Source organism: Phoca vitulina, unplaced genomic scaffold (assembly GCF_004348235.1).
Source record: "Phoca vitulina isolate PV1807 unplaced genomic scaffold, GSC_HSeal_1.0 scaffold21, whole genome shotgun sequence".
Taxonomy (NCBI): Eukaryota; Metazoa; Chordata; class Mammalia; order Carnivora; family Phocidae; genus Phoca; species Phoca vitulina.
This window is the reverse complement of record NW_022589724.1, coordinates 12,772,487-12,788,031: the sequence shown is the minus strand read 5'-3', so window position 1 is coordinate 12,788,031 and position 15,545 is coordinate 12,772,487. Positions and strand designations below refer to the sequence as shown.

Genomic DNA, 15,545 nt, shown 5'->3' with positions numbered 1-15,545 from the left:
CATAGGATTTTACTCATGTGTGGAATTTAGGAAACAATACAGAAAAGGGCACCTGGGTGGCTCAGTTGGTTAAGCATCTGCCTTCAGCTCAGGTCATGATCTCAGGGTCCTAGGCCCAAGCCCTGCCTCGGACTCCCTGCTCAGCGGGGAGTCTGCTTTTCCCCTCCCTCTGCCCCACCCCCCACTTGTGTGCTGACTCTCTCTCTCTCTCAAATAAATAAATCTTTAAAAATTAAAAGAAACAAAATAAAACAGATGAACTTAGGGGAGGGGAAAAAATAAGATAAAAACAGAGAGGGAGGCAAGCCATAAGAGACCCTTAACTATAGGAAACAAACTGAGGGTTGCTAGAGCGGGGGAAGGGGTTGGGGAGATGGTGTAATTGGGTGACAGGCATTAAGGAGGGCACTTGATGTAATGAGCACTGGGTATTATATGCAACTGATGAATCACTAAATTCTGCCCCTGGAACTAATAATACAGTATATGTTAACTAAATTGAATTTAAATAAAATTTTAAAAATAAATATGTCAAAACTTCACAAAACAACTTTTATGTATGTACAATTTATTTGGGTGTAAATTAGAAAAGTGAGTCCTATCAATTTCAGTCTAATGCTGACTGAAAGTCCTCTACAATTTCCTGTTTCTTTCAGAGTAAATGCTCACATCCTTACTTTGGATTACAAGGCCTTATACGATCCACCCCAGCTTTACTTTTTGAATATCTTCTTTGATGCCCACCCCCCCTTGCTCTCTTTCTGCTTACCAAACTGACAGTCTCTCCAGTATACAAAACATGTTAAGTATGTTCCTACCTCCGGATTATCCAGTGTGTATTTCCCTCTGCCTGGAGTACTTTTCTTTCAGATATCCTCTATTTTCTTCATGCTGCCTTTGACCTACCCTGACCAGCCCTCCCTCAGTACTCCTGATTTTTCCTGTTCTATTTTCTATAGTATTTGTCACCTTCTTACCTACAGTTATTTACTGTATTTATTGTTTATTTTGTTTTCATCACTAGAATTAAGCTTCGGCAGGGTAGATATTTTGTCTTCTATTTAGTTTACAATAGGCATTCATGAATATTTGTTAAATTAGGGGCGCCTGGGTGGCTCAGTTGGTTAAGCATCCAATCCTTGGTTTCAGCTCAGGTCATGATTGTGGATCGAGCTCTGCACTCAGTGGAGAGTCTGTTTCTCTCTCTCTCTCTCTCTCTTCCCCCTTCCACTCACCCCACTTGCGCTGTCTCTCTTATTAAAATAAACAAATCTTTTTAAAAAATATTTGTTAAATTAATGTTTGTTTATTATGCTGTTTTTCCTGCTGTTTTTGAAGTTTAATACTGTTTTGTATTTTCATCTAGGGTTTTTTTTTAAGATTTTATTTATTTGAGAGAATTAGTGGGGGGTGGGGGGGAGACACAGACTCCCCACTAAGCAGGGAGCCGGATGCAGAGCTCAATCCCAGGACCCTGGGATCACACCTAAGCCGAAGGCAGACGCTCAACCGACTGAGCCACCCAGGTGCCCTTCATCTAGGATTTTTAACTTTCATACTTACTTTATTAAAATCTAAAGTTAACTGATACTGTCCCCTTTCCTTACATAATATAAGAACTTTAGGGCACTGTAACTCCTTTTACTCTCTTTTACCTTCTCCTAACTCATGATATTATTGTTATGTTTCAAAATTTTTATTTTAATCTGACAATTTGTTAGTATTGTTTTATGTAATAAATGTTCACTTAGATCAAGCCATACATGACTGTAGACTTTTTATTTCCTTCTTACAACTCAGATATGCCGGGGCGCCTGGGTGGCTCAGTAGTTTAGCATCTGCCTTTGGCTCAGGTCATGATCCCAGGGTCCTGGGATTGAGCCCCACATCGGGCTCCCTGCTCAGCGGGAAGCCTGAATCTCCCTCTCCCACTCCCCCTGCTTGTGTTCCCTCTCTCACTGTGTCTCTCTCTGTCAAATAAATAAATAAAATCTTTAAAAACAAAAAACAACTCAGATATGCCATCTGGGTTCACTTACCTTCTGCCTAAAGGATATCCTTTAGTATTCACTTAGGGAAGTCCATGGTAGCATATTTGAAGTTTTCATTTGTTCAAAAATGTTTTTATTTTGTTGTCAGTTTTATTTTATTTTACTTTATTTTTTAAAGTTTATTTTTCAGTAATCTCTACAGCCAATGTGGGGTTCAAACTCACAACCCTGAGATCAAGAATCACATGCTCTCCTGAGTGAGCCAGCCAGGCACCCCTGCTGTCAGCTTTAAAAGATATTTTTCCTACCATAGAGTTCTAGATATTTCTAGATATAAAATATATATCTAGGTATATTTATTGTTCTTTTCATTCAGTGTATTAAATCATTTGATGATGTCTGGTTTTCATTTTTCTCTTAGAAAGTCAGCTGAATCAACCTAACTGCTGCTAGATATTTTCTTCATCTTTGATGTCTTGTAGTTTCAGTGTAAAGTGTCTGTTTAAGGATTTATTCACTCTGATTGGAGCTTCCTTGGGCTTCTTGATTTGATGGATTGTTGCCTTTTATTGGTTCTAGACATTGTCTTTTCATGTAGTTCCCCTTCTCACTGTTTCTTTTCTTACTTTGTAGAACTTTGATTTGACCTGTTATACCCTCTTACTCTGTTCTGAGTGTCAAATTTTTTTTCATATTTACTATTTCTTTACCTCTCTAAGATGCATTCTGAATAATTCCTTAGGGCCTAACTTTGATTTCACAAATGGTCTCTAATCTGTTATTAATCTAATCTGTTGTTAAATTTGGCCAGTAATTTAGAGTGTAATAATTGTTTTTCATTTCTAGAAATTTTATTTTGTTCTTTTTTTTTAAGTGTCTTCCTGCCCTACAGATATTTTTTGGCATATCTTTTATTTCTTCAGCTGTACTATTTAAAATCTTCATCTGAGGGGCGCCTGGGTGGCTTAGTTGTTAAGTGTCTGCTTTTAGCTCAGGTCATGGTCCCAGGGTCCTGGGATCGAGCCCCACATTGGGCTCCCTGCTCAGCGGGAAGCCTGCTTCTCCCTCTCCCACTCCCCCTACTTGTGTTCCCTCTCTCGCTGTGTCTCTCTCTGTCAAATAAATAAATAAAATCTTTAAAAAAAATAATAAAATAAAATCTTCATCTGATAATTCCGATGTCTGAAATCATAGCATTGTGATTTGTATCTCTATTAGATTTTTTCTTTTCTCTCTCTCTCGTTCTTTCTTTCTTTCTTTCAATGAGGTATTCATTTTACTTAGAGAATTAATTACATGAGTTTTTTGAGGCTTGGGATCGTGGTATGCTCCTCTAGGGAGAATTTGTCTGAAACATTAAAGGCTCTGTGTTTGGGACCATTTCAGTCTAAATCCACAACTTTATTAATTTTATTTTGGACTCCTAAGAAATACAAATTTGAGCTGCAAATTGGCAGAGCTTGCTTTTGGTTAGAACTTTTCAGAAACTTTTTTGTCCCTTCTTTGCTGGACACAAAGGCACCTTTTCTTGCAGTCTTCTCTGAGGGTGAGATGGGTAGGTTATTTAGGCATACACTTTTAGATCAATGCCGTAAAGGTCACCTATTGACTTTCTTCCTTGGGCCAATCCTTGAATTTGCATCTTGTCTACTACCCGACGAGGCTGGCAAAACCAAAGCTTAGTTTTTTGGGGTTAGGTTTTTGACCTGGTTATTCTTTATCATCTTGTCAGCTCTTCGATTTTTTTTTTAAAGATCTTTTTACTCTTTCATCAGGCATTTTCTGCATTAAGGTTGGTCTATATTATTTCATCTGCCACTGTATTCACATTTTAAAAAAACACTGTGGTTGTGCTTTTTTTTGGTAGTACACACTCTTCATAGTATTTTAAATGGCTCTGTAGGTTGGATAGTGACTCATGAGTTATTTAATCATTCTCCAATTTGGACATTAAGCTATTTTCTTTAGGGTTTTGCTATTATAAATATTACTGATAAAATGATTTCATTGGTAAAAATGTTAACAATTTTTATTGCCTTAATTTCTGTTGTGGTGGTACATTTTCCAAATGTAAAATATCCTTGGTCATTCAGATCTTGAGCCTTTTTCATAAAGGTTTGTATAATATTTTCATAAAGATATTAACTCATTGTCTTTAAAGGTTACTTCGCTAAAATGCTTCTGTTTCTGCTTGAGGAGTATATATTAATGGAAACTATCAATGATTCTTTTGTCAAATTTTAACAAATGTTCTTATTCATCATATTTTATTTGGAAGAAATTACTTAAAATTTATCCCTGTTAATTGTTTGCCAATTTTTTTATTCATTGCTATTTAGCGTTCTGTAGTACTTACTTCAAATTTTTTCATTATTTTTCTAAAACCTTCTACTAGTCTTCTGCCTCACAACCTCGCAATCCCCCCGTAGCCATCTCTATTAGTTTTTTTGTGTTTTAAAAATAGCTTCTTGGGGCGCCTCGGTGGCTCGGTCGGTTAGGCCTCTGCCTTCAGCTCAGAGCATGATCTCAGGGTCCTGGGATAGAGTCCCGCGTTGGGCTCCCTGCTAAGCAGGGAGCCTGCTTCTCCCTCTGCCTCTCTCTTTCTCGCTCTCTGTCAAATGAATAAATAAAATCTTTAAAAAAAAAAAAAAAAGATAACTTCTTGCCCCCCCGCCCATCTCAGTGGTTTACAGCAATTAACATTTATTTCGTTCACACTGCTGACATTTATGCAGCTGTGAATCCGTTCTTGCAGCAGCCTTTCACATGTATTGCACATGTATCCAGGGCTCAGGCTGAAAGTGTCACCCCATTTGAGAAGTGACATTCTTGCGGCAGAGAGTAAAAAAGGAGAGCTGATGTAAACCCATAGTGCCTCTTGAAGCTTCTGTATAGAGAGGTGGTATATGTCGTATCTGTTTGTGTACTCATATGATTAAGTGCAGTGGGAATTGCATAAAAGCGTATGGCACTGGGGGCGCCTGGGTGCCTCAGTCGGGTAGGCATCCAGCTCTTGATTTCGACTTAGGTCATAATCTCAGGGCGGTGAGCTCCACGCTGTGGGTGTAGCCTGCTTAGGATTCTCTCTCCCTCTCTCTTTCTCTTTTAAAAAAAAAAAAAAAAAAGTGTACTGCAAGTCATAGTACTAGCCAGAGTATATTATGGAAGGGACAAGTAAATACTTGTCAACAGTAATCCAATCTGCTATATCTCTCATGTTTAACTTTCTGGCGCAAATTTTTGTAATTACTCATATCCATATTGAAGTTTCTTTGTGAAGTCTTCCTTTATGCCTTAAATATAGTTATTTCTGTTTTAAAAATGAATCATTTTATCTGTGATCTTGAACATACTTGAATGTAAGTTTATCAGGGACAGATTCTTGTCTGCTTTGTTCAGTGCTTCCTCAGCACTAGAAAAATGCTAGACTCACAATGTGTTTTCAGTAAATGTTATGTTTCCCTTCTTATTTCATCACTTATTCTGTCACTTATCTCATTTTTTCTATCTTCATTCACTGGCAGTTCTCCTTGCTAGCTCTATTCCTGATGTCTCTTAATGACTATATATTTTCTTTAATTATTTTAATAAATCACAACTATGTATTTAACAAATTCTGTTAACTTTTTAATGAAGAGAATAAACTTTTTGAGCTTTTAACTCCTCTGGAGAATATAGCCTACATATTTCTTCCCATAAAATGCTTATCACCCTCTCATTAAAAAGAGAAAAACAGGGCGCCTGGGTGGCTCAGTCGTTGAGCATCTGCTTCCGGCTCAGGTCATGATCCCAGAGTCCTGGGATCGAGCCCCGCTTCGGGCTCCCTGCTCAGCAAGGAGCGTGCTTCTCCCTCTCCCACTCCCCCTGCTTGTGTTTCCTTTCTCGCTGTGTCTCTCTCTGTCAAATTAAATAAATAAAATATTTTTAAAAAGAGAGAGAGAAAAACAACCCTCCCCTTTACTCTTAAAATCTGACTTCTCACTATTGCTCTAAAATTTCTTTACTTTTTGCATTTCTCATTCTCTTTGACTTCTATTGAGCCTCTGCCCCCTTAAACGCTATTCCTCTAGATCCTGAGGAGTTATAATTCACTGTTCTGTTTTTTCTTTCTAAGGCTGTTCTCTTTTCTTAGAATGTTCTTCCTTCCTCTACCTCTTAAGTGTACTAATACTCCCAGGTTCTATTTTTAACTCTCCATTTTTTTGTCTTCTATTGTATGTGTGTGTTTATTTTTTAGAGAGGGTACATGCGTGAGAGGGAGGAGGGGAGCAGGGAGGAGGAGCAGAGGGAGAGGGCGAGAGAGAATCTCAAGTATCCACGTCCAGCGTGTGGGGCTGGATCTCATGACCCTGAGATCTTGACCTGAGCTGAAATCACGAGTCGGACCCTTAACTGACTGAACCACCCAGGCGCCCTGTCTTGTCATTTTTAGTGGAACTCTCATTCATACAGTTTTCACATTTGTTTCTACATAGATGATTTACAACTCTGTGTCTTAAAACTAGTTTTTCTGAGTTTGCCTTATTTCCACTTGTGTCTTACCATCACCTCAACCTTGACATGTCCAAAACCAAATTGTTTCCTACTAGTATTGATTCCTCCCCTTGGAACTAACTCCTGTTTTTGTTGCTGGTGCATAGTCACCAGGCTTCTGAAAGGAAAGGGAAGAATACCAGCATTTGTTTAGCATCTGGGATACACTAAGCACTGTGCCTTTCGATTACATAATGTCTAGCTCAGGTTTTATCTCCTGATAAACCTCCAAACAATCACGGTGGATCCTCTGTGATCCCTTCTTAGACCACTTACAGTACATTTGTGTTTAAACCACTAGATCCTCGGGTGCCTGGGTGGCTCAGTCGGTTAAGCGTCTGCCTTCAGCTCGGGTCATGATCTCAGGGTCCTGGGATCGAGCCCCACATCGGGCTCCCTGCTCGGCGGGAAGCCTGCTTCTCCCTCTCCCACTCACCCTGCTTGTGTTCCCTCTCTCGCTGTGTCTCTCTGTGTCACATAAATAAATAAAATCTTTAAAAAAAACAAAACAAAAACCCACTAGATCCTCAATATATGAATCTCCTATAATTCATACTTTTAGTTGGTAAGGCTTTCAAAAACAAAGATTTTTTTTTTTTGAAGAAAAAGATTTTTTTTTTTTTTTTTTACTATTTTTTTCACAATGTCTTATTTGTTTCAGGGGTACAGGTCTGTGATTCATCAGTCTTACACAATTCACAGCGCTCACCATAGCACATACCCTCCCCAACGTCCATCACCCAGGAACCCCATCCCTCCCACCCCCTCTACTCCAGCAACCCTCAGTTTGTTTCATATTTCTTTTCATCAAAACAGTACTCCCTAGGTACAGTACATTTTAATAAGTATTTGACAGTTTCCACAGAGAAACAGTGCTCTCAATAAGGGCATGAATCTCAACCTCAGTAACAAAACTAAATAAATGAAAATGAAATAACTGATAACACAAAGCTAAGTAACAGCTAAGCTGGACTCTTGAACCTTGCACCCAGTTGAAAGGGGTTAGCATCTAGAAGGGGCAGGGGCTCTTTACTTATACATTAAGGATCACCTGTTCACCTGTTGAAAAAATCTTAACTCCGTAACAGTATCTCTTTATCAATAATATACCATCATAAAGCTTTTTTTATATTGCTTTGATAACCATATTTATAGAGGTAGAATTATTTACTTTAGCTTCTCTTCCCCATTAGGTGCACCAGGTATAATTTCTTCACCCTATGCAGGGGCTGCTGGATTTGCCCCAGCCATTGGATTTCATCAGGCTACAGGTGATTTTTTTTTAAAGTTGAATTTGAAATGGTTTTATAATGATGTGTATGTTCTAGGAACTTATCAAGATGAAAAATAGCACCATACTTGAAGGATTTACAATAAAAGCATTATGTATATCAACGAACTTATCAAGATGAAAAATAGCACCATACTTGAAGGATTTACAATAAAAGCATTATGTATATCAGCCATAGAAGTGGCTCATTGTATGATGCACAGCTTCCTTGTCTTTACGAATAATTCCCTGTCGTTCCATTCTCAACCCCCAAGTTCTAGTATATATTCTGCATCATTTATACTGTTGGTATAGATTACTATAGGTTGAATGTATTAATTAACCTCACGTTTGCCTTTTAGATTCTTGTATAAAATGTATGAACTGCTTCTTTGCTGACAAGCTTATCAGTTGCATGTTGGACAGACCTGTGTCTCACTTACATTTGTGTTCTTAATGCCTTTGATGGCATTCAGTACATACTATGCAGTCAATAAATACTTGAATTATTTTTTTTAAGATTTTATTCATTTATTTGAGAGAGGGAGAGAGAGAAAAAGAGCATGACCGGGGGAAGGGGCAGAGGGAGAGGGGGACACAGACTCTGCACTGAACAGGGAACACGATGCGGGGCTCAATCCCAGGACCCCAAGACCACGACCTGAGCCAAAGGCAGACACCCAATAGACTGAGTGACCTAGGTACCCCGGTAAATACTTGAATTAATAAATATTTACTATGCAACATATTTGTAAATCCTTTCTTATGTCACTGAAGGGTTCAGAGGATTGCCATAGAGTATACATGCTGCTTATTTTAAGGGATATATATTTTTTAGCTAATAGAGTTAATTAAGAGATAGCAGTTGGTTAATATTTTGATAATGACTTTCTCACTTTTCCAAATAGTAAGCAGAATGAATTTGATCATAACTTAAGGAAAAGAAAAAAATTTCTTTATGGTTTTCTCTCCAGTGCCTAAAGAAAACACTGAGGTTGGTGATTAGAAGAGTGATGCAGTGTTAATCCTGGTGTACATATTACATTTCCAGTTTCCAGCTGATTAATGAATATAACTCTACTTTAAATTGCAACATAGCTGCTTTCTGTCACTAATTTTTATATTTCTATCCTTCCAATTTTGGGAATTTTAAGTACTCTCTCTTTGATGGAGAGGGTGACGTTTGACTAAAAGGGAAAGAGTAATAAGGTTGACGTTTAAGTTTTATGTTTTTGGTGGTTTTAAGACATCTTAATGTATGTTTAATTAAATGAATATTCTACTTATTCCATTAAAATGAAGGCATTATACATTATTTTTATTTATTTGAAGCTCCCCAAAGTTTAATTGATAAACATTTGGAAGTAGTGATATAGGGTTTCCTTCATTTTAGATAGTTCTTTTTGACACACACTATGTATAAATCAGTATAGATGTTAAAAAAGAAAAAATGCATAAAGGGGACTCCTGAGTTGATAAGACTTAAGCTTTAGTAGGGGGATAGATACACACACATATGTACATATATACATATGTACTTCACACCCTATGGCGTAGCCAGGTTGTACTGTTGGTAATATATAATAAACCTACAGAAGTTACTCAGAAGTTGCAGAGTTGGATTGGAGAGGCATGGGAAGAGGCCATGTGAAGGACCACTGAATATAGATTTCATGGAAAAGTATCCAGCCTGAGAAAGTGGTCTGCAGAGTTTTAAAACTCAGCAAGATGATTGTAATAAGGACCTTATTAGATTGTCAAGCAGAATAGTCTGAATGTAAACTATATTGCAGCTTAATTATTTGATTTGTGGCAAAATGGCCAGACCCTGTAATAAGGAATTTTGAGCTTAAAGAATCAATAAATAACATAAGGAACTTGTTCATTTTACATAAACTAGAGATTTTACTTTAGTTAAGCTGAGAACACAAATAGTGGGACTTTCTGAAAAAGTATGCTATTTTAGCATAGTGTGTAGTATCAGTATTCCAGTATTATAGAATTTGAAATAATTCTGGAATATCTGAGGGAATAGAAAGCTCTGAAAATTCTTGCTACAGAAGAATATTGAACTCTATAAATCAGTTGTTGGTGGTTATAATATTTATATAGCACTTTATAAAGTTATAAAATGCTTTTCTTATGTAGAATGTTATGTATTCTGCATGCCTGTTTTAGGTATACAATTCAGTAATTTTTGGTAAATTTACAGAGTTGTGCTGCCATTGCCACAGTCCATTTGTAGAACATGTAATACTTCCTAGTCATAAGTATGACTTCTGCTGAGGGCTTTTTTTTTTTTAATATATCTGATTTTATGGTAGAAACCAAATGAAAAATTATATCTACCATAAGGGATGGTATCTAGGGATGTGCTAGAATATATCTCTTTCAAGAAACGGAATACTTACAGTTGATATACCCTCCAAAAGCCTCATGGCTTTAAGACCAGTGAATTCTGTTGCTCTGCAAAACGTTGTGTTACAAATAATAGAGTACTGCAATTGCTGGGTTGTATGGTAGCTCTATTTTCAACTTTTTGAGGAACCTCCATACTGTTTTCCAGAGTGGCTGCACCAGCTTAAAAAAAAAAAGAAGATAGCAGGAGGGGAAGAATGAAGGGGGGGAAATCGGAGGGGGAGACGAACCATGAGAGAGTATGGACTCTGAGAAACAAACTGAGGGTTTAGAGGGGAGGGGGTGGGGGGATGGGTTAGCCTGGTGATGGGTATTAAAGAGGGCATGTACTGCATGGAGCACTGGGTGTTATATGCAAACAATGAATCATGGAACCCTATATCAAAAACTAATGATGTACTGTATGGTGATTAACATAACATAATAAAATAAAAACAAATAATAGAGTACTGAGTATGATGATGTCAAAGAATAAGGAACTTGACTCCTAGACTGACTCTGTAGGGCAGGAAACTGGCCTTTGATATCCTTATGGTAGCTTTGACACATTTTCTTCTATATTTTTGCTTTCATCTTCATTTATTTACTTAAGATCTATCCAGTGTTGTAATTCCCCAGATAACCAGTGTATGAAATGCTTTTGATGTTTTAAAAAGGATTATCAGTCCCAGCTGTTCCTGGAGCTCTGGGCCCTCTCACAATCACATCCTCTGCTGTCACTGGAAGAATGGCCATTCCTGGGGCTGGTGCTTTACCAGGAAATTCTGTTCTGCTTGTCACCAATCTCAATCCTGATGTGAGTTGAGAAGATTTCTATAATTTTAGTCTTCGAGGAGGAGGTATAGTACTTTCTGGTCTAGGGTTGTATTCAAATGAAAATGTTTGTTTCAAGGATTTTTTTATTTTAAAGATTTTATTTATCTATTTGACAGAGAGAGAGACAGCAAGAGAGGGAACACAAGTAGGGGGAGTGGGAGCGGGAGAAGCAGGCTTCCCGCTGAGCAGGGAGCCCGATGTGGGGCTCGATCCCAGGACCCTGGGATCATGACCTGAGCCGAAGGCAGACGCTTAACGACTGAGCCACCCAGGCACCCCTGTTTCAAGGATTTTTATTAAAGTTCATCACTTAGTATATATAGGAGAATATAAAATCAATGCTTTAAAGTCAACTGCTGTTTTTACGAGTAAACTTATTTTAAATTTTTACTTAGGCACTTATATTTTGTTATCCTTTTCAAACAGCTTATCACACCACATGGGCTTTTTATCCTGTTTGGTAAGTTCTTTGCTGTTTTTGATGTCTGCGATTTAACCTATTTCACCATTCAGTAATATTTATCAATTATCTCTATTTGCCAAGTAGTGTGTTTGACGCTGAGGACAGAGTAGGAAATAAGACTAAGTAAGTAATTATAGTTACAATAAAGTTTTATAAAAAGGGAAATAGAGATTGTAATGGGAACATGGAGCTGGGAGACCTAACTTAGCTGAGGGAATCAAAGGTGGTGTACAAAAGAAATGATACTTAAGCTGACTTGTGAAAAATGAGTAAGCATTAGCCAGGCAGAAGGGCGAATGTCCTTTCCCAGATACTAGCAATGGGTGAGAGAGCTCCTAGAACGTGGAAGTGAAGGAACCCCCCCCCCAGTGGAAAGTGTAGGGGAGATATGTTGAAGCTGGACAGATGAATATGGGCAAGGTCATGAAGAGCTTTGTAAACTAAATTAAGGAGCTTGATTTTTAACCTAAAAACAGTGGGAAACCATTGAACAGTTTTAAGCAGGGAAAGAGGCCTAATGAAATCAGGTTTTAAAAAATGAGATTCAGATTTTAAAAAGTTTCCAGACTTTCTAATAGTGTTCTTCTCTCAGTTAAAAATAAATTTTTAGCATGTACTCATAATTTATATATGATTATTTATAAACTTTATCCATCTTTTACTGTACAGTATAATATGTACAAACAAATATAAGAGCAACAAAATAAGTAATATCCAGCATTTTAAAGATTTTTATTGACAAAAATTTTCATAAAAAACATTAACAGTGAAAAGTATGATTTAACATGCTTCATTATTTTCAAAAATAATGAAAAATAATCTTTCCCATTTTGATTTAGTATTTCCGGATCTGATTCCAAATTCAGTTTATTTTAGTACTTGATCTTAATGGTTGTCAAAACTAAAAAAGATAGCTCATAAAGTTAAGCAATTTAAGTGGAAATATTTCACTGTCACTGTGCCTAATTACGATACTAATTTTTCAGTCTAATCCACTTATTTTCGTTGTACTTTGCCTAGAGAAGTTCCATTTTTTTCCTCTTGTTAAATTGGTTGATGTTGAAAACTGTTGCATTAGAATATTTTTTTAACAAATGGGATTAAAACTCACTGGTACTCTTTATTTGAAAGTTTTATTAGGATGGAAAATTGTTTCAAAATTTTGAGTCTATAATAGGTTTTTTAAACAGTTTTTGAGATATGATTTATAGTCATACAGTTCACCTAGTTTAGGTATATAAATCATTGATTTTTAGTAAATTTACATTGTTGTACAGTCATTAGCACAGTCCAGTTTAGAACATTTTCATCACCCCACAGAGATCCTTCATACTCATTGGAGTTACTGTGAAAGTTTTTATTCATAACACATTCATGTAATTTTCAATAACAAAATTAGGTATTAATGATAAATTTTCACATGTCTCTTTAATAGCTAAAGTACATTTCTTTCTAAAAGTAGTTAATTTCTTACTCATTTAAAAAAAATAGCACCCTCAGCTTGAAGAACAAATTGTATGTGTTATTTTTTAAAGAATATCTGTTTTAGCCACTCGTCGTTTCTAAGAAGGACAGCATGCTTGGAATACTGGTCTTTTTGTTTTAAATTTTAAAAGTACCATTCATCTCTTAAGTTCAGTTGCCCTTAGGTGCTTTCCCACAAGATAACGAGCACTCTTGTGTGTGCCTCGAAGATTTTCAGTTATTCTCTCATCACATTACAAAGTATGGTCATGGTGCTACTTACTTAAGAGTCTTATTTTTATTATATTGGTGATACCCTCTAGCATATAAACTGCAATATATTTTGATATACTGAATTTTAAAAAGAATACTCTTCTTATTGTAGAAACTTCTGCCTGTAATTTCATGTATATATTAAAAATTAGTAAGATGTAGTTTTTATATTGGCTTATATAAACAAATCAGTATAAATAGGAGTTTGATTATTTCCCCCTACACCCCAATGAATCATTTTGCCAGTCCTTTGAAATATGGGATCCACTTTGGAAAAGACAGAAATAGAAAAATTGGTTGTATTGAGGTCAGTTAGGAGGCTATTAGGATAGTCCAGGTGTGAAATGATGATGGTGGCTTTGATGGTAATGAGGATGGGAAGAAGCAGACAAATATAAGAGGTAATTTAAGCCATAAAATCAATGGGTACTGGTGATTGATTGGATGTAAAAGTTTAAGGAAAGGGAGAAATTAAAAGATGACTCCCAGGTGTCTCACTGGAGCAAGTATGTGGATGATGGTAATATTTATTAGCAGAGTTAGTGAATACTGGAAGCGGGGAGAGGAAAGGGGAGATGAATCTGTTTGGGACATACTAAATTTGAAGTGTTTATGGGACATCCAAGTGAAAAGGGTTGAGTAGATTAATAGATGTGAAACAGAAGAGATACAAATTTGGGCTCATATGTGTAGAATTGCCCAGAGAATATATATAATATGAGAAAAGAAGCCTTCTTAAAATGTATTCATAAAATTAAACATTATACAGGCATTAAAATTTTTAATAAAGTTTTGTTTTTTCTTTTCAATTAGGAGTATATGGTGATGTACATCGAGTGAAGATTATGTTTAATAAGAAAGAAAATGCCTTGGTTCAGATGGCAGATGCGAGTCAAGCTCAGCTAGGTACTAATGATTAATAGTAATGATAATCTGCCCCTTTTGTATGTGAATTTTCTATAAAATAAATTTATAGGTAATAGGAATACGATTTTACTGAAGAGTACCTCCTTATGCAAATGTCTTCATTATTATTTGGACCTGCTTATAGTTTAAGATTTAAAAATATTTATTACTCTTTGAAGTCTGAAATTCATCTATTTGAACCAGTTGTTGATGTTTAGAACTTTGACTCTAGGGTTTTTCCATTAAGTATAAACTAATAAATGTGCCTTGTTTTATTTAATTTTTTTTGTTGTTTATTTGTTTTTCTTCCAAATTAAGTTTTATACTATTTCATGGCTTAAAAGTTTGGGCAAGCTTCATAATGATGGTGCAAGAAAATGGCATTCCATGGCCTTATTGTTCATTCTTACAGTGGCTGTTAAAAATATTACTACTCAGATTTTTTTATTAAAAAAAAATAATGTGTTCCCAAGGGACATCTGGCTGGCTCTGTTGGTAGAACATGCAATTCTTGATCTCAAGTTTGTGAGTTCAAGCCCCATGTTAGGCACTTAAAAAAAAAAAGTGTTGCTTGAGATTAAACTACCTTTATTCAGTTAACCATTTCCTGAGCACTTGCTATGTTCTGTGCACTGTGGAACTGTCTAGCACTCTGCTAAGAAAATAGTTGTTTTTTGTTTAAGATTGCCTCTCTTTCATTATAGTCAAGTAAAGTCACTTAATACATTTCTGTATGTAAGAGTTTTTGAATTTAAAACCATTTTAACCCTCAGAACTGACAATATAATTTCAAATGACTAAATAAAAGGAATTTGTGATAATTTAGACAAATTTTACAGTGACTCTTAATACCCAAAATTTATTTTCTTCCTGTGCACCAGCAATGAACCACCTAAGTGGACAGAGACTTTATGGAAAAGTACTTCGTGCTACACTGTCCAAACATCAGGCAGTTCAGCTTCCTCGAGAGGGACAAGAAGACCAAGGTCTGACCAAGGATTTTAGCAATAGTCCTTTGCATCGCTTTAAAAAACCTGGCTCTAAAAACTTCCAGAATATCTTTCCACCATCAGCTACTCTGCATCTTTCCAACATTCCGTATGTACCTAATTATTTATTATTCATTTAGATGATTAATTATGTTTTGGGAGAGGTAGAAACTCTGAAATTATTCTAATGTAGCAGTTGTCCTAGTCACTTAGATGGTTTATTTGCCATCATGTCTTAAGGTTCTATCTCTAGTCATACACTCCAAAAGTGAAAGGTAACAATTTCTTTCCAAATAGGGAATTAGCAACTAGTTATCTCTCAGTTTTAAAAGGGCATGAAAATAAGTTTGTCGGGGCACCTGGGTGGCTCAGTGGTTGGGCATCTGACTCTTGGCTCAGGTCATGATCGTAGGGTCCTGGGA

The 15,545-nt window shown here is 36.4% G+C and overlaps 1 protein-coding gene across 10 annotated transcripts in view; it reads left to right on the top strand.

Annotated features, from left to right (window-relative positions):
• Positions 1–15,545, top strand: part of PTBP3 (polypyrimidine tract binding protein 3) — a 122,506-nt gene that overhangs the window by 101,431 nt on the left and 5,530 nt on the right. For all 10 annotated transcript variants that reach the window (XM_032418227.1, XM_032418225.1, XM_032418224.1 and 7 more), the window contains 5 exons: positions 7,718–7,795; positions 10,869–11,008; positions 11,455–11,488; positions 14,042–14,134; positions 15,016–15,232. In XM_032418227.1, coding sequence (XP_032274118.1) covers positions 7,718–7,795; positions 10,869–11,008; positions 11,455–11,488; positions 14,042–14,134; positions 15,016–15,232 — 562 coding nt within the window. The remainder of the gene's footprint in view (positions 1–7,717; positions 7,796–10,868; positions 11,009–11,454; positions 11,489–14,041; positions 14,135–15,015; positions 15,233–15,545) is intronic.